Source organism: Carassius gibelio, chromosome B20, assembly GCF_023724105.1.
Source record: "Carassius gibelio isolate Cgi1373 ecotype wild population from Czech Republic chromosome B20, carGib1.2-hapl.c, whole genome shotgun sequence".
Taxonomy (NCBI): Eukaryota; Metazoa; Chordata; class Actinopteri; order Cypriniformes; family Cyprinidae; genus Carassius; species Carassius gibelio.
The window spans coordinates 14349423-14373049 of NC_068415.1; the positions used below are offsets into that span (position 1 = coordinate 14349423).

The window sequence follows — 23627 nt, forward strand, 5'->3', positions numbered from 1 at the left end:
TTTTGTTACTGATTTGCATTAATTAGAGCTGTTTACGGAGCATTTACAGTAAATTTAATGCTGTCTAAGAAATATAGCACATGTTGTTTTGCTTCTGAATGTGAGAAAGAAACAAATAATGCTTTTATTATGTAATTTATATATATATATGTGTGTGTGTGTGTGTGTGTGTGTGGTCAAATTCTGACTTTGTGAATAGACTGTATGTAAATGTATAAATAAGACAATTTATTATTTTGATAAATGGTTTAACTGGTTTGGTTTGCTGTTAAATTGTATGGTTTAGAAGATGAAGCTATATTTAATCATGCTCTTGTTGTTTTTTTCTATAGATATCTGTTCTGCTCCCTCTCATGGAGAACAAGAAATTGACAATTCCAGGACGAGAGGACTGCATTCATATGGCCCCATCATTCCAGTTTTTTGCCACACGAAGGTAATGTATATATGAAATATTATTGCAATTAAAAAATTGCTATTTTAATGTATTTTGATATAAATGTAATTTATCTTGTGATGCCAAAGCTGAATTTTCAGCAGCCATTACTCCAGTCTTTAATATGCTGATAAGAAATATTCTAAACTAGGTTTTTTACATCAGTTTATTAATGATTCTATCACTATTTTTAGGACGTTTTACAGTGGAGGAGCCTGGCATCGACCGCAGGGTTCACGTGCTGCACTTCTGGACAAATACTGGAGTAAACTGCAGATTGGCAACATGAGCCGAGAGGAACTTAAACAAGTAAGCTATTCCCTAACACTGAAATAGATTGTGTTTAGGTCTTGATAATATCTTTAAATTCAATTTTTTTTCTGTTCAGGTCCTAATGAAGAGGTACCCTAACCTGGCAGTGGTGGTGGAGCGTCTTTTGGACATCTACTGCCAGCTAACAGGAGACAGACATCAAATCAGCTCCAGTCCGCAGGGTCCTAGTGCAGCCCACAACACATCAGATGAACACATCACATCACTGGAGGGCAGAAGCCTCTCTCTGAGGTAACGCTTTTAATTAGAATTAGAAGAAAGTCTTCAAAATCATCATTGCATAATTATAAAAACATTGAATAATGATAAAAAAAAATTGCATAATGATATAATTTACTGATATAAGTAAAATGTACTACAGGGTTAATTTGTACATTTTCTAAATAGTTAAACATCAAGTCAAATTTGTATTTGTGCAGTTTCTTTTAAATGCTTGTGGGCATTTACAAATAGCTCTGTATCGAGAAATGATTCCATAGACTTATCAATAAATGATGAGTGTCATTTAAGTCCTCACAATGTAACAAACAGTTCAACTGAAGCAGTGACTCTACAATAAAACCCTTACTCCAGAGTTGTGATGTATCAGTCTGTGTCCATCCATTGTGTAGTTGGGCCTCAGGCTGTTCATCAGCTTTCCACTGGACTCTGCTGCAGTCAATGACACATCGATCTCTGTTCCCACTGTGGAGCCCTAGCAGAAACACAGTATGAGATTTGGGCCAGGGCAAATCATTTATATAACTATCTGTGTACAATAGATACCACACACTGACGCAGAGTGTCATCAATATCTTGTAGATGGTTTTTCTTTTTTTCTATAGGCCTAATATTTAAAGCAACAGTTCTCCAAAAGTGTTTTTTTTTTATTTATTTTTATACAGGGACTTGCTGAAATGGTGTGAGAGAATCTTCTTAAATTTTGACAACTCTTGTGCTTCCACAGCACAAAATGTGTTTCTAGAGGTGAGTGGCTACCAAGCACTCTGTCACAGTCATTTTTGGGGTTTTTGCTTGTTGGATCACATTATAGTGTTCACCATTAAATGTTGAAGACACAAGAACACTGATACTGAGAAATCCTGTGCTGTTATAAGATAAATGTTGCTGTTGTTTTACCTTCAGGCTCTGGACTGTTTCACTGCAATGCTCTCCAAATCTGAGAGCAGACTCAAGATGGCAGAGATCATTGGCAGCAAACTCAACATATCCAGAGAGAAGGTATGTGTTATCTGGTCAGAAAGTGTGCAATATTACAGTAATGGCTGTAAAGCACCCTCTTATATATCTCCATAATATAGAGATAAAGCCTGCTCTAATACTGTCAATGTGCTATTTCAGGCCCAGCACTTCTGCCAGATGTACCTGCCTGCCATCAGTGTGACAGAGCTGGAGGTGACGGTGGGCCGTGCCATGTTACTCCGCAAGCAGAGCGACGCAGTGTGGCTGAGCATGTGAGATTTCTTCATCAGAGTATAGCCTTACCATCTCCATTCGTTTGTCTCGCTCTCTTTCTGACTGGCTTTTCCCCTTTCAATCTACTATGTTACAAATTGTTTAACTGTGGCAACACTGACCGCTGTGTGGACGGCACCCTGCTGAGAAATTGAGTCTGTGTGGGATGGATTGGTAACTGTGCTGTTTAAGACAGGAATTCAACAGCTTTGAGCACAACAGAGGAAAATATAGCAGGATTCCTTTATTAGTCGTCAGGCATAAACTGAGTACTGGAAGAGAGCTTACATGTATATTAATGCATTTAGCAGATGATTTTATCCATATTGACAAAATAAGATAAAAGGTGTTTTGAAGAAGTAACAGTATTTAGAATATACAAGTGCAGGTTTATTAGACAACTAGATTAGGAAGCAAGAGGAAAAATGCAGAGAACAAAAATGAAGAAGTTTAGATGAAAGTTGGCAGCACTTTCACCAGGAGAGGAGCAGAAAGGGGCAAGGTTTTGGAGATAATTTTGTGCCTCGTTGTGGAGGAACAACAAGGCGTTGTTTGTTCAGTGACCTTAGCTGGTGGGAGGGAGTGAACACTAATCGTTCCAGAGGAATCTCAGTGCTGTAGAATTTTTTAAAAACCAGTCAGACATAGCAATGTTAGCTAAAACGTAAACTATAAAAAATGTTTGGTAATGCTTTAGTATAGGGACCAGTTCACACTCTTAACTAGTTGCTTATTATTAGCATCCCTATTATTAACATATGGGTTTATTAGTATTTAAAAAGCACATTGTGCATTACCATGTTCGACATCCATAATCCTTCCCAATAGCTAAACTTAACAACTTACTAGCTATTAATAAGCAGCAAATAATGAGTTTATTGAAGCTAAAGTTAATTGTTTGTTTATGTGTGTTCAAATGTTTTTATTAATTGAATTAAAACTTTAAAAAAATGAATATTCAATTTATTGATTTAATAATTCAACATGGACTAATTACTAGAAATATTTAAAGAGGTTTATTTAATTCATGTTTTTAATGTAGTTTAATAAAACAATACATTTAAAAAATATTTTTTAAATGTATTAATAGACAAATTGAAAACTGTTTAGTTAATTCATATTTTAAAACATGGATTAATTATAAAAAGTTCATAAATATTTAGAAATTCGCTTTTTAAAAATGCAATTGGCAAACACTTTTCACTCAATTTGCAAATTGCTTTTGTTTGTCCTTTTGCCAAATGCTTTTCTGTGTCTATTTGTCGATCGAATTAAAAAGTTTCATTGGACACTACACACGTGGGAGCAACCAATCAATTTTCACCTCAATTTGAAGAGCCAACCCAATTTGGTCCTCCATTCTCAAATACATTAATTAAATCAAATTAAAATGCAAACAAAACTTGAATGAAAATGAGAAATGTTGCCTTAGCCGCTAACTGAAATAAGTTGAACTAAAAAATAAGTTTGTTAAAGTACTAAAAACCAACATGAATAAAATGAAAATTGGAAATATACAAATAAAACTGGTTCTAAATTTGAATAAATACTATAATAGCATATAAACAATATTGAAGCCTTTATAATTTATGTGTATTGACCCGCAGAGGCAGACAAACATTTGCCACCACACGGCCGTCCTCTGTACTTTTGGAGCAGCTCTCAGTGTGTGTCACTAAAGGGGAACCTGTCCTGTTGGTCGGGGAGACAGGCACAGGAAAGACCTCTACTGTACAGTACCTGGCAGAAATGACAGGTAACACATCTGAACTAAACTAAGCCAGTAGGTTTAACACAGTGCATCATTGTTAACCTCCTGCCCTGTTGTACTGCCCACAGGACACAAACTCCGAGTGGTCAACATGAACCAACAGAGTGACACTGCTGACCTATTAGGAGGGTGAGTAGACAAGTGACAGGAAATATGGACAGTAACAATGTGGTAGAAGCTCTCTGGGAAGTGCAAACATTTTTTTTGCTTTGCTTTGATGATTGAAGGTACAAACCAGTGGACCAAAAGCTTATCCTTTTGCCCCTCCGGGAAGCATTTGAGGACCTCTTTTCCCAGACATACTCTCGGAAACAGAACCTGACCTTCCTGGGTCACGTCCAGACCTGTTTCAGAGGCAAACGCTGGCAGGACCTTCTGAAGCTCATGGACCATGTCTGCAAATCAGCACTAACCAAGGAACTACACGATAAACCCAATGGTAATTCTAAAGGTTCAAATCAATTACATCAGTCATAATTTCTGTTGTTTCTAAATTCTTTTTGTAAAAAAGAAAACAAGGATTTGAGAGAGTTTTTCAGTCATCTTTTTCTTTTTCTTGGTGTTTTTCTCATAGCCGCCTTGCTGCAGGAGCAGTGGGAGGCTTTGGCTCTCAAACTCAGTCAGACGCAGGAACAGATTCGGGCCTGTGAATCCGCTTTGGTCTTTGCGTTTGTGGAGGTAATTGTCTCTCCTCTAACCTCCTGTCTAAATCTCTTCTTTCTCCTGTTATCTCCTGAATGTTGTGGCTGTCTGTGTATCCGCACAGGGGACTTTAGCCCAGGCTGTGAAGAAAGGCCAATGGATCCTGCTGGATGAGATTAATCTGGCTGCTGCAGAGACGCTGGAGTGTCTGAGTGGATTGCTGGAGGGCAGCGCTGGGTCACTGGTGCTACTGGATAGAGGCGACACTGGTGAGTCCCTAACAAATTGGTATAGTGGGTAAATATGTGCCTTTGTAGTACTTTGCCTTTCCCTTATGCTACTTCTGTAGGCTGACTGTAGACACTTTGGATCAAATAGATTATGAGATGAAACAGCTAGTTGTAAGGCACTGATTGGTCTACTGTAGTTATTGGCTCAAAAAACAGTTGTATACTACTGTTCAAAAGTTTGGGGTTGATATGATTTTTTAAAATGTTTTTGAAAGACAGTAATATTTTGAAAATATTTTCAATTTAAGCTGAATTTTCAGAAGCTATTACTTCATTGTCACATGATTCTTCAGAAACCATTCTTATATGACGATTTGGTGCTCAAGAAACATTTATTAATGCTTTTGTAGAAACCATGATGATTTTTTTTTCAGGGTACTTTGAAGAATTGACAGTTCAAAAGAACAGAAAGTGTTCTTGATGCTTAATTGTTGTCCTTTACCAAAAGTGTTGTTGTTGATTAGTGGTTTAGAAATGTTTGATTTAATTCAGAGGTAATTGAATGTTTTCATGGTGTCATTCTGTGTAGAGCCTCTGGTTCGTCACCCAGACTTCCGCCTGTTTGCCTGCATGAACCCAGCCACTGATGTAGGCAAGAGGAACCTGCCACTGGGCATTAGAAACCGGTGAGAGGGGCTCGGACTCCTAATGAATATCTAGCATATTTGTCTGAAGATAAAATACACTGAAATGTATACATTCTTAAGCATTCAAATATTTTCTGAGAACACCGTATGTGCTTATATGAAGTTAATGTAATTGTGTTTATGTATCAGATTTACAGAGTTGTATGTGGAGGAGCTGGAGAGTGAAAGTGATTTACGAATCCTCGTCTCTGACTATCTCAAGGGCCTTAATCTGACCAGAGGCATCATCCATGGAATCATCAGGTTTGTTCACGGGTCTTTAGTAGGTCTTCATTGCCATCAATAGAACAGCAAACTGACTTTCCTCATTAAAACACAATTTTTTGCAGTTTGATATATAGAAGACTAATGGTAGCCAAAAGCACAACAATTATAAAACAAATAATGTTAATATTAAGGTAGTTTAAAATTTTAGGTATTTACTTATCAAATATGGTTTTTATCCCAAGAATTGTAAAATACACAACATATAGAATTCATCCATTTAGTTAGGTGCTATACTAAAAGACACTTGTGAGTGATGTTTCTTTAAACAGAATCTTCCCTGCTTTTCCCTCAGTTTTTATTTAGCTGTTCGTAAGGAGGCTAACACTCGGCTAGTGGACGGTACGGGTCACAAGCCTCACTACAGCTTGCGTACACTTTGCAGAGCTCTGAAATATGTGGCCTCTGATCCCTGCTACAACATCCAACGCTCCCTCTATGAGGTAATGTATTTGTCCTCCTCATCGTTCATATCTCAGAAGTCTGACACCTAGTGAATTGTGTTATGTTACAGTAAATGTCTGTTACATGTTGCTATATTGAAATAAGATATTTCTTATTTCAAGTAAATAAGTAAAGACCAAGCAACAACCTCCCACTCTCTCTCTTGAAACTAATATGGAAGTGACTTAAACTGCAATTCATCGACTGGCCGCTAGAGGTTGGATGCAAAAGGGAGTCAATCCCATAGACTCCCCATGTTAAAATGGCCAACTTTACAGCAGAAGAAAACGTTTACAGCCTGGTTCAAAAAAATATTTTGGACTATATAGTTAATTTTGCCCTTCATGACAACTATGAGGGTGGTGAATTAAACTAATCTGTTTAAATTATATAAAGCCTTAAAGTTCTGCATAATTAAAGGTGAGGCCACTTGATTGACAGGGTGATTGCCGCTGGTGTCACCACAGTCTAGCTAGGTGGGTGTGGCTTCAGCAACCAGCTCCCACCTTTTTGCCCATTTTCGATTATCCGTGAGTGACCTGCTGTGTCACGCTGCCAAGATGGTGACGGCCGGCTCCGCCTACTTTTGGCTTCATAAATGCTCTTCTGAAGCCTATGGGTGATGTCACAGACACTACATCCATGTTTCTATACAGTCTAATGTAAAGACACATGAACTTGACTTTGCCTGGGTATGGATGTTTTACCTTGGTTTACCTAGGTTGTTTAAAGCTTAAATACTTCATTAGTTCTGTTCACCATTGACCAGCTTCATTTATTTTAGTTAGTGCACCAAGTTTTATGCCAATCATATGACAAAATGCTCTGTATTTGTTTTTTTTTGGGGCATAAACAGTAGACATTTAAATAAAGAAGTGTGTCTTGTGCATTGTGTAAAAGAAATAAAAACACCATGTAAAGTATATTTACGTGGAGGTTAATATCTTCTACAGGGTTTCTGTCTGAGTTTTCTCACTCAGCTGGATCGCAGCTCTCACCCTGTTGTGCAGAAACTGGTGTGTCAGTACATACTAGGAGGAAATGTGAAGTGTCTAAAGCAGGTAATCATCTCAGAGCTACTTTTATCCATGCTAATATTTGTTTAAAGGGATAGACTCTAGATGTTCTTTGTGTGAAAATGGTCCTGTGCTCTCTCTTCAGCCAATCCCAAAGCCAAAGGACCGTGTGTGCATGCAGATAGAGGACTACTGGCTGATGCGGGGTGACATGGAGCCTACTGTAGACTCCAGTTACATCCTCACACCCTCCGTCAAGCTCAACCTGAAAGACCTGGCACGGGTAGTGTCTGCCGGGTAGGAAAACCCACCCCAGATATGTCCCCTGTGACTTTCCGTAGATCAATCTCACCGTCGATACATATTACATACACAGCAGCTCTCTGTTCAACTGTGGGAGGATTTGATTCACTTTTAGTTCTTTGGGTAGTAATCATAGTAACTGATTGATTTGATTTTCTATCTTGGTGCCATTTGTCTGGGACAGTTCAGACCTAGTGAACAGTTGATTTCTATATCTTTATAGAGCTGAGTTCAGGACATTTTGGGCATCACCCTTTTCACATATAGACTTTTTCTGTACCTTTCGGGGCCAAATCAGAGAAATATATGTACTGTAAATTCATTACATACTAGGAATAATTTTCCACTAATTTCTTCTATACATTGTCTTTCCTCTTTGTGTTGTTTTGGTGATTAGCATCCATCCAGTGCTCATTCAGGGGGAAACCTCTGTAGGAAAGACGAGTCTGATAAAATGGCTTTCAGCTGCCACAGGAAACCAGTGTGTGCGGATCAATAACCATGAGCACACAGATATCCAGGAGTACATCGGCTGCTACTCCTCTGATGAGCATGGCAAACTTGTCTTCAAAGAAGGTACATAACCTTTGGAGCACACATTATAATGATAATGTACAAGTATGTGAATCTGTTATGCTTACATTACAATTGCATTGAAATATTTTTTTTTTATGTAAATATTATGTAAATACATTAAAATGGTACGAACTGCATGTTGTTATAGGCCAGGCTTAAAATGAAACACTCAGGGGGTCCTGGCTTCATCCATCTACCCACAAAATGGGCTGAAACAATTAAAGACCCTTGACTTATGCTAAAGATATTAATACATTTTAAGTATTCACTGACATATCAGATGCTAAATTAGATCGTTGTCTCTCTTCATGTACAGTTCAGTGTTTGATTAACCTTATGTTTTATGTCATGTTTTCATGTAAACAACATATGTTTCTTTCCCCTGAAGGTGTTCTGATCGATGCCATGAGGAAAGGTTATTGGATCATTCTAGATGAATTAAACCTTGCCCCCACTGATGTCCTCGAGGCCCTGAATAGATTGCTGGATGATAACCGGGAGCTCTTCATCGCCGAGACACAGGAAGTGGTCAAAGCCCACCCTAGATTCATGCTCTTTGCCACTCAGAATCCTCCTGGACTTTACGGGGGCAGAAAGGTCTCTTCAATAAATTTTAAAAAATGACCAGTTTGTCAGGCAGCCTTGTTTTCTTGATCGTTTGTGAACTGTAATCTGCAACAGTAATGCGGTAACTGATTGGGAGGTGCTGATGTATTGGTTCTGATGTTACTGCTCAGGACAGGCTCAAGAATTTTAATGCACTTAATTATTCTATCTTAATATCCTATCAAGGTCTGACCCATGTGTCTTTCATTCTTATATAGGTTCTGTCCCGAGCGTTTAGAAACCGTTTCGTGGAGCTGCATTTTGATGAGCTGCCAAGTGTAGAGCTAGAGAACATTCTCCATCAGCGCTGCAGTTTGCCCCCATCCTACTGCTCCAAACTCATCAAAGTCATGCAGAACTTGCAGGTGCGCATCTCATTTTGTTGCATCAGTTTATAAGAATCTATTTTGAGAAGTTCACGAATATGTTTTTTGATATGGTGATTACTTGTATCAGTCCTTGCGTAGAGGATCCAGTGTGTTTGCTGGGAAACATGGGTACATTACCCTAAGAGACCTGTTCCGCTGGGCTGAACGCTATAGGCTGGAAGAGCAGAATGACACCTCACGTGATTGGCTACAACATTTGGCTGATGACGGTAAAATCAATGACAAACTTTTGGAGTAAAAAAATAAATAAATATGTCCACTACAGTTCAAAGGTTTGGTATCTGTAAGATATTTTAAATGTTTATCTTGTGTCTGTTATGTGCACGAAGGTTGCATTTATTTAGTAGTAAAACAGTAATATTGTGAAATAATAATATTACAGTTAAAAATTATAAAAAGAAAAAAAAGAAATTTATTCCTGTGATGGCAAAGCTGAATTTTCAGCAGCCCTTGATCCTTCAGAAATCAATTTAATATGCTCATTTAATACTCAAGAAATGGTTCTTCTTGTTATTGATTGTGGTGATTGTTTTCTGGAAACCGTGATACTTTTTTTAGGATTCAGTTCAGCATTTATCTGAAGTAGAAATCTTTGGTAACAATGTAAAAGATTTTACTGTTACTTTTAGTGCTTTTTATTATTTAAATTTAATTAGTGCCTCCTTGCTGAATGAAAGGAATTGATCAATGAATCAGTGATGTTTTACTGATCCCAAACCTTTGATGTAATATTTGAAAATTATTGCAATAATCATGGTGTTCACTATTTCAGGCTACATGCTGTTGGCTGGCCGTGTCAGAAAGCCAGAGGAAGCGCTGACCATCCAGAACATTTTGGAGAAGCACTTTAAAAGGACTGTGAACTTAGATGCTCTTTTCTCTGAAGCTCAGGTCACCTCTCAGTTCAGTGAGTTTTTGCGCACAAACACAGAGGCACACCGAATTCTGACATCAGGTCGATGACTTTTCAATAATGTTGTTCTCCCTGGTTGTTCCATTGCATTATCACATCAACAAATACTAGTAGCACTGCACAGATTAATGACAGTCCCTTAACAAGGCATCTTAGCCACCTCCACTACCTGCGTGTTCCTTATATGATGCAGGTATTTAGTGTGAGTTTATCGATTGTATCTTGTGATGTTTATTTCCATCTATACAGATGATTTAACATAGCAAAATAGTTTAAATGAAAAGTTAAATTCTTGATTCTGATGCTTACTTAAAGATCAGTCTGATTAGCTCACTTTATTACTAATGGTCAGATTGATTGTTTTGGCTGGCTCAGTTTTGTATATTGACGGTTGTTGATGGCTTGGCACTTGGCAGGCCCTTTTGTGGACAGCATTGCGGGTGTCCCTGAAGAGTTCGGTCATGTGGTGTGGACCCAGGGCATGAGGAGACTGGCTGTGCTAGTGGGACGAGCGCTTCATTTTGGAGAGTCAGTTCTGCTTGTTGGGGACACGGGGTAAGCTGTAATACAGTCCCTATTTGAACCTCAGTGAGAGGGTTTGAAAATCTGATCAGTTCCCTTTGACACATCTTAAAAGTAACAAAATGTAATTTATCAGATTAACAGATTTTTTTTTTATTTATTTTTTTTATATTGTTTTAAATGTCGGGGGCCTTAAAGTTGAGAATTACTGCTCTAATACCAATTGAAAATGTCAACACAGGAAACTAAATTTGCCTTTAAAACTTTTAGTAGCTTAATTTATCAGATAAAAGAAGCTGAAATGGATTAAAAGTTCCTCCCCTTTACTCCAGCTGTGGTAAAACCACCATCTGCCAGCTGTTTGCTGCATTAGTTGGTCAGAAGTTCTTCTCTGTGAACTGTCACCTGCATATGGAGACATCTGACTTTCTGGGTGGCCTGCGACCTGTCCGTCACACGGGAACCCAACAGGTAATATTCATATTTCTTAAGATTGAGTTTACAAAACTCTCATTGCCACTCCTATAATCAGACCGCCACCAGCTTATAGCTTATTCATCACTGCTGGTTTTGATTTGACATGAATGTATTATGTTTCAGGCTGATGCGGAGGATGGCCGTCTGTTTGAATGGCATGATGGACCACTGGTGCTGGCGATGAAACAGGACGGTGTGTTTCTAATGGATGAGATCTCGCTGGCAGATGACTCTGTGCTGGAGAGACTCAACAGGTGTGAATTTAAACTCTGTCTTCTCACACTGACAGCTTATTAACAGTGTTTACATTTTACTCAAAAGTTTTCAATTCAGGTTTGTTTGGAAAATTTTGTACATCATCAATATTGGCACATCTCTTGTTGAAAGTGATTATGTGACTGTGTTCTGTGCAGCGTGTTGGAGACTGAAAAATCATTGGTGCTGGCAGAGAAAGGCAGCGGAGATGATGATGATGTTGAGCTGATCATTGCCGGGAAGAAGTTCCGGCTTGTCTCTACCATGAACCCCGGAGGTGATTTTGGAAAGAAAGAGGTCAGTACATGGAAAATTAGCATGGCTAAGTAACATTATGTTGAGGTTTTTTAATATTCTCTGAAGATTAATATTAATAGTAAAATAGGTGGATTGTGTTTGCGTGGATGAAACAAGCAACCAGTGGCACTGATGTGTTTGCATATGTACAGCTGTCTCCAGCACTCAGGAACAGGTTCACAGAGATTTGGTGCCCCCAGAGCAACAGTCGTAATGATCTAATGCAGATCATCCAACACAATCTAAGGCCTGGACTCTCTCTGGACCAGCATGACCACCAAGGTGAGTCACAGAGCAATCACTTCTAAAAAGCCTCGTTTCACACCCTTTGAAGTACTTGAATCTGATTGGTCGATAGCTGGATTCTACAGTCAGTAGCTTTGTATGATTACCACTAGACTACATTTAATAGATGTTTGTTGTCCTTGGCCAGTCAGTCTCCTGCTCTGTTTTAGTCTCATCATTGCTCTTCCCATCTCAGGTAAAGACATAGCAGAGCTCATGCTGGACTTCATCGACTGGCTGACCAATCAGGAGTTTGGCCGGCGGTGTATTCTAAGCGTGCGAGACATTCTGTCATGGGTGAACTTCATGAACACCGTATGTGAGCGGGACGAGGACGGCTTCATGACCATGGGGGAGCTGGAGGAGGAGGAGCCCGAATGGGACCTGCGATTGGACACCGTAACAGCCTTTATTCATGCTGCGTGCCTTGTGTATGTGGACGGAATCGGCTCAGGTGGGTGAAAAGCGAGTGCAAACTGCATTTATCATGTTTTGGTACCCATTTACCCCCAAAATGAGTAAAATACACCAGCATTTCTGGGAACAATAAGATATTTTTAATGAAGTCTCCTAAGCTTAAAAGGCTGCATTTATTTGATCAAAATACAGTAAAAACAGTCATATTGTGAGACATTATTACAATTTAAACTTTATTAAAAATATATATAATGCAGATTATTCCTGTTGTTGCAAAGCAGAATTTCAACAGCTGTAAATATTCTTAACATGATCTTCCAGAAATCATTTTGATATGCTGATTGTGTGATGAAAAACATCATTTTATCAATATTGAAAAATATTGTGCTGCTTAATATTTTTGTCGAAAACATACTTTTTTCAGTTTTTAGGATTCTATTATAAATGGAAAGTCAAAAAATGAAATTTTGTGAAATAGAAACTTTTGTTACATAATAAATGTTGGTATTGTGCATGTATTTTGCTCAGTTTAATGCATGCTTAATTATTAAGTATTAATAAAAAAAAATGGAAATCCTACTTACCCCAAACCTTTCAACAGTACTTAGATTTTTTTCCTTTTACAGAACAAATATCCCTTAACCATGCTACTTAAGAAATCTAAATCCTTCTTAATGACCTCATTATTATAATTTTTTATGGTACCAGGAACCACAGTGTCGGCAGCAGAGAATGCCCTGGTGGCACGGAAATTGAGTATGGAATACCTGGAGAAGAGACTGAGCAGAATTACAGAGCTAGATGAGGAGATGAGGGATGCGCTCCGAGTCTACGACACTAATGTCCCCCGAGAGCCCCAGTGGGGTGAAGACTTCTTCGGCATTGACCCCTTCTACATCGCTGCAGGTGAGGAATCTATTAACATGTAAAAGTTAATATATGTAAGCTGGAGGTTGCTAGCAATTATTGTTATCAAATGGTTCCCCAGGTGGGACTTTCGGATTCTGTTTGCTACATATAGTCTGATCCACCCACAGGTTCTGAGAGTGAGGGCAGGAGTCTGTCGCACTACGCTTTGAGTGCGGGCACCACTGCAGTGAATGCTCAGAGGATATTACGGGCACTGAAGCTTCAAAGACCCATACTTCTTGAGGGCTCACCTGGAGTGGGCAAAACCAGCCTGGTCGCTGCCCTTGCCAAGGCCTCTGGGAACCATCTTGTCAGGATCAACCTGTCTGAACAAACTGTATGTCAGTTTTTCTTCAGCATTGCTTTGTTGAACTCAATCTAAACTCTACCAATGCAATGACAACCATTTTTGACCGGTATTTTTAATTCATCGTGCTGTTTTGTCCTCTGTGCAGGATGTTACGGATCTCTTTGGGACAGACCTGCCAGTGGAAGGTGGGAAAGGAGGAGAGTTTGCATGGCGGGACGGTCCTCTCCTTGCTGGGCTGAAGGCTGGACATTGGATCGTCCTAGATGAGGTAAAAATGAATGGAAATGTGTTTCGGTCTTATTTTTTATAAAGAATTGATAACTCTGAAATATCTCTTTATTTTAGTTGAGTAGCTTTAATGATTGTTGTTTTTTTTCCTCTTATCTCTCCAGCTGAATCTGGCCTCTCAGTCAGTGCTGGAAGGTCTGAACGCTTGCTTTGACCATCGTGCTGAGATCTACATCCCTGAGCTGGGCATGCGCTTCCACGTTCAGCATGGGAAGACCAAGATCTTTGGCTGCCAAAACCCTTTCACACAGGGAGGAGGACGCAAAGGCCTTCCCAAGTCCTTCCTAAACAGATTCACGCAGGTAAGATTGAATCATTTTCTGTGTTTTCTGAAAAAAAAAATACACATTTGATTGAGGATATGGATCTGCGTTCTGTATTTTCTTTATTCAGGTTTATGTGGATGCACTAACCAATGAAGACATGCAGTTCATTGGTGACTCCATCTTTCCTAACATTGACAATGCGATCATTTCAAAAATGGTGCAGTTTAGTAGCCGGGTAAGTGGGCGATGCTCAACTTCACTGTCAGGTGTTTTTCTGTTGCTCAAGCTCTTTTATTTGACACCTCCCCATATATCTTGATTTCCTGTTTCCTAAGCTTGTCCAAGAAGTGACAGTTGAAAGGAAATGGGGCCAGATCGGAGGACCATGGGAGTTTAATCTCCGTGACCTGTTCCGTTGGTGCCAGCTGATGCAGACCGACCAATCACCAGGCTTCTTCAACCCTGGCCAGCATGTTGGACTTGTGTACGCTGACCGCATGAGGACCGAGGCAGACAAGGCTCAGGTAACAATGCTAATTTAATTACCATTTATCACTCATAACCTGGAGATATGAAGATAAAGCCGTTGATCACTAATACGTGTTCTATCCTCAGGTGTTAGCAGTGTTTAGGAAGGTGTTTGGAGAAGACTTTGAACCTTATATGGGCTCCAGACAGTTCCATATCACCCCTTTGAACTTACAGGTTGGTCAGAATAATATAATATAATATAATATAATTGGTTAGTATAATATAATTGGTTTTTAATCTTGTGTGAATATATATATATATATATATATATATATATATATATATATATATATATATATATATATATATATATATATATATATATACTCTATAATAAATTGTATGTATAATAAAAGTCTTTAACATGAATAAACATTGGTGTTTGATAATATTTCTTCCTCTGTTTCACACACATACAGTTGGGTTACTCAGTCCTGCAGCGTAGTGGAGGGGCACCTATTGCTCTGGATCCTCCTTTGTCGATTACCCATCATTCTTTGCACCCTCTGGAAGCCCTGATGAAGTGTGTGGAGATGGGGTGGATGGTCATACTGGTGGGTCCCACTGCGAGTGGAAAGAGCAGTCTAGTGCATCTGCTTGCGCTGTTAACGGGACACAGACTGAGGGTCATGGCCATGAACAGCGCCATGGACACAACGGAGCTGCTGGGTGGTTTTGAGCAGGTCACTTGGAAATGACAGACAAGTTGAATATTTCACTAATTTGGTGGGATTATTTGGATTGTGATAACTTGTGATTGTTTTTAGGTGGACATCATACGGCCATGGCAGCAGGTCTTGGAGAGCATGGACTATGTGGTGGCCATGGTGACCAGACGAGGTCTGATGTCATTGGACGGGGCGGTGCAGGACACTGAGTTTCTGTTGAGCACGTGGAGCACTTTCCGCCGCTGGCTGAGAGAGGAGGGTCTGGATACCACAGAGGGCATGGTCACGTTTGAGGCTTTAAACAAACTGGAGGTCATCATTGTTCTGCTGCACAAACTCAACACTAAACTCAAGGTCTTAACAGGTAAGACACTGCACTACAGCAGACAGTATTTGTCTTCTGTATGCTTTTCAACTTAACCAATTGGTTTTCTGAGACATTTGGATTTGGATTTGAATTTGAGTAAGAATGATTTGGGAGAATGAGAATGGGTTGAAATTTTTTAATTTATTTTTTTTACATATTTTTAGTATATTAAGTAATACATGTTATAATATTTATATATATATATATATATATATATATATATATATATATATATATATTAGGGGTGTAACGATACGCGTATTCGTATTGAACCGTTCGGTACGACGCTTTCGGTTCGGTACGCGGTACGCATTATGTATACCGAACGGTTCGTTGGAGTAATTAATTATATTTGAAAAAAAAAAAAAGAGAGAGAAAGAAATATAATGATATGCGTTCAACAAGGTAGCCCAATAACCCAAACAACGTAACAGGCAACGCCCCTGACACTCCCGAAGAAGAAAAAAACACCATCTTATATGTTTATGTTAGGCTACTCAGCAGGCGCTCGCTCACTCAGTACGCGCTGAAGGCTCGTTGCAAAATAGCCAATGCGTTTAACAGACTAGAAATGAGAAGATCCTCCAATAACCAACAGGTCTGGTGTTTGGGTGCACTTTGGATTCCCTTTAAGCTATAATGGTGATGGCAAGAGAGTGGTGGATAAAAAAACAACGGTATGTCGCATCTGCAACATGACAGGGTACACCAGCGGGATTACAAAAAAAAAACAAAAAAAAAACAGCGGGAATATCTGGGATATATGCGTCAGTACTATCTGGGAAAAGACGAAAAAAAGGAGAAACATGCACGCAGCAAACTATCCCTGCAGCATTTAGACACTATAGCTTACAGGTAAAAAACCAACCCAAACACCAGACCTGTTGGTTATTTTAGGATCTTATATTTCTGGTCTGTTAAATGCATTAGACATTTTGCAACGAGCCTTCAGCGCGTGCTGAGTGAGCGAGCGCCTTAGGGGCCGTTCACATATCGTGCCTAAAAACGCATGGAAAACGCTAAGCGCGTCTTTCTCCTCCTTTCCAAAGCGCTCGGACAGAAGCGCTCATGAGGCGTCTGTCTTTGCTAAGCAACAATGACGTGCTCTCTCCATGAGACGCGGAAATTTCAGCGAAGGATAAATGGATTTGCAGCTCTAAAAATCGCTTGCAGTAGCTCTGCTACTGAATTTATTTCAAAATTGCAATCCATATACAACTATGATCAGCTGTTCCTTCATCTTGGCTGAGCTCTCAACGTTGTTACGGGAAAGGATGAAGCTGATTGGTTGGTTCTTGTCACATGACCCGCGGTGCGCTTGCGGCATTCTGAAAAGTTGAGATGTTTTTACATTTTGCTGTATCTAAAACGTATCGAACCGAACCGAACCGAACCGTGACATCAGTGTATCGTATCGAACCGAACCGTGAATTTTGTGAACCGTTACACCCCTAATATATATATATATATATATATATATATATTATGACGGTTAATTAAAATAAGAAAAAATAAGTCCTTTTTTTTTTGCCTTGTTTACATTTTGAGTGTTTGAGTGTCATAAAATCTCTGATTGTCTCCTGCAGACATGTCAAAGCTGCAGATGGACTTCACTCTACTGAAGGAGCGGTTGGCCCAAATGCAGGACGGCTGGACTCATGGGGGCTTTGAGTGGCTGGATGGGACGTTAGTTCAGGCGCTGCAGGCTGGAGACTGGTTGCTCATGGACAATGTCAACTTCTGCAGGTCAGATAATTGTAAAAAAGTAATAATGACTTGTAGTCAAGTCTGTGTTTTAATGAATTGGTTGAGTAAACGATTCAGTGACACATTAATAACACAAAAAGTCACTGACTTCTAGACACTGCTATAACTGATATATGTTGGATGATCTGCACTGATATAACAATCTCATCAACACTTATTACTGAAAAATAAAACATGGCGATTTGGTCATGATATACCGTATTTTCCGGACTATAAGTCACACTTTTTTTCATAGTTTGGCTGGTCCTGTGACTAATAGTCAGGTGCGACTTATTTATCAAAATGAATTTGACATGAACCAAGAGAACTGAACCAGGAGAAAATATTACTGTCTACAGCCACGAGAGGGCACTCTATGCTGCTCAGAGCGCCCTCTTGCGGCTGGAGACGGTAATGTTTTCTCTTGGTTCTAAATAAATGCGATCATATTCCAGTGCGACTTATGTTTTTTTCCTTGTCATGACGTATTTTTGGACTGATGTGACTTATACTGAGGTGCGACTTATAGTCCGGAAAATACGGTATTGTTTTTTTTGTTTAGAGTTATACAACTAGTGTAAATAATGTATTCCAGGTAGACATGTAATAAAATAACTCACTATGAACTATTCGTGTTACAGCCCTTCAGTGTTGGATCGACTGAATGCCCTTCTGGAGCCTGGCGGGTCATTGACCATTAATGAACGAGGGATCATTGATGGAACCACACCCACCATCACACCCCACCCTAACTTCAGGTACAAGCAAATCCTGAACCACCATCACATCCTGCTGAACCGTTTCTAATCTAATGTGAGAGTACAGTTCTGTGAGACTCTCTGCCTCTGTTCAGTCCTGTTTCCCTTTGTGTTTTTCAGGTTGTTCCTCACCATGGATCCCACACATGGGGAAATCTCTCGAGCCATGAGAAACCGTGGTGTTGAGATCTACATCCCTGGTGAGCATGAGGGAGTGTGCTGGGACACCCTGGATCTAAAGATGGTGTTACACACCCTGGGTGTGACGGGAGACTGTGTGTGTGACCTGCTGATCTCCATTCATTCAGAAGTCAAGAGCACAATATGGGGTGAGTGTGTGATTGGATCAAAAGTGTTATTTTTTTATCGTTGAGATACTATTATACTATTATGTTTTGATTTTTTTTTATATATATATTTTAAAAATGTTTATTTATTTAATTATTAGTTACTTTTTTGTGTCTAGATTTTAATTTATTTTTATTTCAGTTTTAGTTATTTTAGCATATCAAGTTAAGCAAAATGAAAATAAGTTTGTTTTTTTAAATATTTTTTTTTTATGGTTTTATTTTAGTTTACTATAGATCGTTAGATGTGTTCTGATGGATATGCTCTCTTTACTGTCCTCTAGACTCACCTGCATCATCCTTGTCATCTCTGCTCCATGCTGCGTCTCTGTTGTCTGGTCAGCTCCAGAGAGGAGTTGATCTGCCCAGTGCTCTCTTACAGGCCTGTGGAGAGGCTTATGCTTTCTGTCAACGCACCACTGCTAACCAGCAGGTACATAGATGTTTGTCTAAAAACCACAGCAAGATAAAATATGATGCCATAAAATGATGACACATCAAACTTACGTCTCACTTCCTGTCTCAGCTGGCTCAGGAAGTCATTGAGAGGCAGCTGGCAGTGCTGGACTCTGAGGACTGGGGCAGTGGGCTGCTATGTGCGGGTGTGTGGCCGGACCGCATCCCCTCAGCGCTGATGTGCACTGAGGACTCGTGTTTCTCCAGTGTCCAGAGAGACGGACAGGTCCTCCTGTACTGCCTCAACACTCTCAGTCTTTACGGAAAAAGGTCAGAACTACACAATACAAACTAACCATTTTGTATTTCATAATTGGCCAAGTCATTGGTTGTAAATAAGATTCTAATATTGTTTGTGGTCATGAAAGTTATTCACATTTAAAGTTATTCATATTTGTTGGCACCGACATTAAAAGCGAAACTGTGCTCAAAGCGACCCAAGTTCGATTCCTGTATCGAACTCTATGCTGATTCCGCTCCCCTCTCTCTACTGTCCTGTCTTAGAAGTTTTAGAATCAGTTTTTCTTTTTTGTTTGAATTCAGTATTTTGTTTGTTTGATTATATATTTGATAGATAATGCATAAGTGAAACTGCCGTTATAACTTAATCATAACAATAAATTCATTATATATAGTAATTTTTGAACCATGACATTTTCAGTAATTAGTCATTTAGTTCAATTATTCTATTATTATTTCAGTTAGCAAAAACACTTTTACGTTTTTTGCACGTAAAAGAAAACTGTAAACTGTAGTTATAGTAATGTAATAATATATTATTATTAATTATAGTAATAACATTTGACTGATTCAGAAATCGTCCACTGAGCCTGGTTGACCTGCAGAGGGCAATGCAGAGCGGTGCTGTGCTGGATGGGCTGCAGTTTTCTGGCGGTGGAGGACTGGACGGTGGAGCTGAGGATGCCCTTCGCCTCCTCCCGACAGCTGTTAAAATACTGACAGAAAGAGCTTCTCACAGTGACTGGGTCCTCAGAACCAGCTGGCTCTCCCACCTTACCAAAATGTACAAACATGCAGGTATGCTGTAAAGGAAAAAGCAAGCTTTTTAATGTGTTTAATAAAGCTTTTGTTGTCCTGAGATCATATTTTTGAGGCCTGGGATCATAATGGTGCTTGCAGATGCAGCTCTGATGCAGTTGGAGGCAGGATGCACAGCACTGAAGGCCGTATTCAACAGCAAGCTTATCGGGAAAGGCAAATGTCTGGCAGAGCTCTTGCAACCACACAGCACAGGTATTTTCTGCTGAATATGATTTCATTCTGAATTCAACCACATTATTGAAGTTAAATGCATTGGGAGTGCATTCTTCATTGCCTTTTAATATTTATTTATTTATGTGTAAAAATCTGAATCATAGTTCCAAAAAACAAAACTCATATAACAGTTGCTGACGTGTGGAGTTCCTAAATGTTGTTTCTTCACCAGACGACTACAGGATTCTGGTCGACATGCGCTGGAACAAGCAGTACTTGGACATTTTGGCAAACACATGCAACTTTGAGGATGAGGAGAGATACATGGAATTCATGGAAGCCCTGAATGCTGTTGCCAACAGGTAAGTCCTTATCATTTTTAGCACAAAAAATATTCCAGTGAAGTGGCAGATGTCCAGAAACGAATGGCTTTATGTTTTGAAAGAATCACTTTGCTGATGGACCGAGAGGAGAGTGCAGCTATTAACAGCAGTGCTGGAAACAGCTCGCCTCATAACAGTGCACTTAGACTGGCCACTTCTTTCTCAAAAGGTACACACACTCACTCCCACAGCCTTGTTAAATATACACTTTTGACATTAGAATGAAAAAGCTTGGGCTTTGTGTCACTATTCACATTATAAAACCGGGTTTTATAGGGACGGTTGACATTGGCCACCTGCCTCATCCAGTGTTGATGCACCTGCGCTCATTCTTCGACCTGTGGGATTCATTTGTACTGGAAGCTGTGCAGTCGGGCCAGCCCTACATCTCCGACCACCTCATGTTTGAGGTCAGAATTTTATTCCAGAGAGCATATTCATTATAGCCGTGCTGCCCCGTTCTGCAGTGGGTTTAAGGTGATGTGTTTGTGTCCAGATCCTGCAGCTGCTGCAGTGGAGGGATCGTTTCTGGCATGTGTGTAACACACTGTCTGCGGATACTCGGAGTGTGTGTGTGATGTCCCTGCACTGGCAGTGGGTGCACAAAAACCTCATTTTGCGGCTGCCTCAGCTTTTGATGGGGGATAGTGACTATGAGTGAGTAATGGCTTTATTATGTGACAGAAAAATATCATGTAATGTTCTGTAGTGTGTGTTTACATGTATGTTGTGAACGTTCATTTCAGAGGCCAACAGGAGCTACACACGATCTCCACGGCCATCCAGAACACACTTTCCAGCCCTGTGGCTGTGGCTTCTGCTCTGAAGGGCATTCAGAAGACATTAGGAAAACCGCTGCCATTTAAGGTTAGGCGATAAATATCGGACACAAAGAGATTGTACCATTTTGAAACTCCATTGCACAGTGATGTTTTTATCTCTGTCGCTCTTTGGGTTACTCCAGATAAAACTATCATTCAAAAGTTTAAGAGATTTTCTTTTTTTATGTGAAATTCAGCTGGATGTTACTAATTGGGAAACAGTCTAGTTTATTTACTAAAAAGCCTGTTGTACACTACCGTTCAAAAGTTTGGCATTGGTATATTTGGCATTTTAAATGTTTTTTTTTTTAGAGGATTATCTTTTGCTTCCCAAAGCTCTGGTTATTTGATCGAATTTGTTTGATGCAATCTCGTAAATACTGCAAAATTGTAAAATATAATTACGATTTAAAAATAAATACATCTTTTATATCATTCTAAATGTTTTTACTGCCACTTTTGAACAATTTAATTTGTTCTTGCTGAATTAAAGGTATTTTGCAAAAAAGGAATTTTTTATAAAAATAAACTAAGACTATCAAGTCTATCAAAAGTTTGAGATGTCCTTCCTTCTGTGCAGCTGGAGGTGGTGGCTGAATGTGCAGCCCGTCTGCGAGTGCTTTGCAGGGCTTTGGATGTTAGGGACCTGCGACTGGACAACAGCCTTGCATCCCTGTGGAAACAAGAGGTGTCTCGTCTCCGCGGTGTGGCCATGGGAATTGACTCCAAAGAAGCTCTACTGGAAGCTTGGGGTTTGGTGCTTCAGGCCAACATCCTGCTGGAGCCTCAGAACTCAGGTAAACTAGCCACTTACATTTTGGACAGTAATTAGTAAGAACTGTGGGCATGAAGGTGTGTAGTGCTAGACCATATAACCAGCCAAACCCTGAGCGCTTAGTTTAGTGACACAGAATATTTTTTTCGTTCTATCCAGGGGTTCTGGAGAGGCTTGTGAGCTGTGTGGATCAGCAGCAGGGTCATATGGCTTCCTGTGGCCTGCTGGACTCTCTTTCAGAAGATAATGAAGAAGTTGGAGACAGTGCCGCCCCAGGCCGGGAGGTTTTACTACAGCTTGCACGCAGGGCTCAGCTGTGGCCTGCACTGGAGGAGCTGGCAGTCCTTAACCAAATGAAAGTCACCACAGACCTGCTGTACCTCTCAGTCACACCAAGGTATGATTGTGTCTCTCTACAAAATTATTATAAAACAATCCATTTGGCAGGTTAATGACACTGTCATTATTATTGTTGTTTATACTGTTATAGTATTTTATAGTACTTTAAATTAATTATATTTTTAATAGGTCGTTTTTTTCTTTTTATATATATATATATATATATATATATATATATATATATATTTCAGTTTCAGTAATATTAGTAATTGAATTTTTCAGATTTTTTTTTAAATCTAATATTTACATTTCATTTTGAACTTTATCTAAATTTGCTGAAAGTTTTATATAAGTGTTAATTTTCATAAACAATAACACTGGAAATTGGCACTTGATTTTGTAAAGTAGGAGCTTGTAGCACAATGCTGGTAATAAGACTTTATTCATTGTTCTGTGTAATGTTTTGTTCATGTTGTTTTGCATGTTTTGGTCTACAGGAGCAGTAAGGAGGCTGAAGATGGCCTGCGCAGGTCCTTCTCTAACCATCTGCGCTTCTGTATGCAGTCGACCCCCATGAATGTCCGACAGCTGCAGCCTCTCTGGTTCCTGCTCGGCACTGAGAGGGTCTGTCAAAACACCTGTTATCATTAATGAACACAGATGATTGTTGAATTTACCTTACAAACAATAAAGTTATTTAGCTTGATCTTTACATTTATCATGCAGACTATACAAATGACCTCTGTTAAACATTCCATTTATAAATGTTATATATAAAGCATTCAGTCCTCCATTTACCGAGAAACACATGCTGCACTTGGGACTAATATTTAAATTTATTCCTTAAATTTCATCTCTGTTTTCAAATCTGATCAGTCTTCTTGTAATTCCCTCCCCAGCCTGTGGAGGAGCTGCCACTGGTGTGGTGTGAGCTGCTGTCTGAGACACTCGCAGCGTTATGGAGCGGCAGCGTGACCTCCGACCCTGACCGCTGGCTGAAGTGGAATCCGCTGAACCCTGAGGAGCACATGAACTCCAGATCACTGTTGGGACCATCTGATACGGTGTGTGTGTGTTTGTAGAGGAATATATATATATATATATATATAT

The 23627-nt window shown here is 39.5% G+C and overlaps 1 protein-coding gene across 1 annotated transcript in view; it reads left to right on the forward strand.

Annotated features, from left to right (window-relative positions):
- Positions 1 to 23627, forward strand: part of mdn1 (midasin AAA ATPase 1) — a 43889-nt gene that overhangs the window by 3188 nt on the left and 17074 nt on the right. Inside the window, exons 8-59 of the mRNA XM_052585557.1 lie at positions 333 to 436; positions 631 to 745; positions 825 to 1000; positions 1654 to 1735; positions 1895 to 1990; positions 2111 to 2223; positions 3832 to 3980; positions 4064 to 4124; positions 4223 to 4434; positions 4570 to 4673; positions 4762 to 4906; positions 5457 to 5553; positions 5704 to 5817; positions 6134 to 6281; positions 7236 to 7343; positions 7444 to 7595; positions 7999 to 8177; positions 8566 to 8774; positions 9002 to 9148; positions 9240 to 9381; positions 9945 to 10079; positions 10502 to 10640; positions 10940 to 11078; positions 11208 to 11338; positions 11498 to 11636; positions 11789 to 11918; positions 12118 to 12375; positions 13047 to 13244; positions 13376 to 13584; positions 13703 to 13825; positions 13950 to 14147; positions 14239 to 14346; positions 14447 to 14635; positions 14727 to 14816; positions 15062 to 15325; positions 15410 to 15674; positions 17264 to 17423; positions 18065 to 18181; positions 18302 to 18510; positions 18813 to 18961; positions 19055 to 19254; positions 19799 to 20022; positions 20125 to 20238; positions 20432 to 20561; positions 20645 to 20751; positions 20859 to 20992; positions 21079 to 21239; positions 21329 to 21449; positions 21984 to 22200; positions 22338 to 22575; positions 23015 to 23141; positions 23417 to 23581. Coding sequence (XP_052441517.1) covers positions 333 to 436; positions 631 to 745; positions 825 to 1000; positions 1654 to 1735; positions 1895 to 1990; positions 2111 to 2223; positions 3832 to 3980; positions 4064 to 4124; positions 4223 to 4434; positions 4570 to 4673; positions 4762 to 4906; positions 5457 to 5553; positions 5704 to 5817; positions 6134 to 6281; positions 7236 to 7343; positions 7444 to 7595; positions 7999 to 8177; positions 8566 to 8774; positions 9002 to 9148; positions 9240 to 9381; positions 9945 to 10079; positions 10502 to 10640; positions 10940 to 11078; positions 11208 to 11338; positions 11498 to 11636; positions 11789 to 11918; positions 12118 to 12375; positions 13047 to 13244; positions 13376 to 13584; positions 13703 to 13825; positions 13950 to 14147; positions 14239 to 14346; positions 14447 to 14635; positions 14727 to 14816; positions 15062 to 15325; positions 15410 to 15674; positions 17264 to 17423; positions 18065 to 18181; positions 18302 to 18510; positions 18813 to 18961; positions 19055 to 19254; positions 19799 to 20022; positions 20125 to 20238; positions 20432 to 20561; positions 20645 to 20751; positions 20859 to 20992; positions 21079 to 21239; positions 21329 to 21449; positions 21984 to 22200; positions 22338 to 22575; positions 23015 to 23141; positions 23417 to 23581 — 7941 coding nt within the window. The remainder of the gene's footprint in view (positions 1 to 332; positions 437 to 630; positions 746 to 824; positions 1001 to 1653; positions 1736 to 1894; positions 1991 to 2110; positions 2224 to 3831; positions 3981 to 4063; positions 4125 to 4222; positions 4435 to 4569; positions 4674 to 4761; positions 4907 to 5456; positions 5554 to 5703; positions 5818 to 6133; positions 6282 to 7235; positions 7344 to 7443; positions 7596 to 7998; positions 8178 to 8565; positions 8775 to 9001; positions 9149 to 9239; positions 9382 to 9944; positions 10080 to 10501; positions 10641 to 10939; positions 11079 to 11207; positions 11339 to 11497; positions 11637 to 11788; positions 11919 to 12117; positions 12376 to 13046; positions 13245 to 13375; positions 13585 to 13702; positions 13826 to 13949; positions 14148 to 14238; positions 14347 to 14446; positions 14636 to 14726; positions 14817 to 15061; positions 15326 to 15409; positions 15675 to 17263; positions 17424 to 18064; positions 18182 to 18301; positions 18511 to 18812; positions 18962 to 19054; positions 19255 to 19798; positions 20023 to 20124; positions 20239 to 20431; positions 20562 to 20644; positions 20752 to 20858; positions 20993 to 21078; positions 21240 to 21328; positions 21450 to 21983; positions 22201 to 22337; positions 22576 to 23014; positions 23142 to 23416; positions 23582 to 23627) is intronic.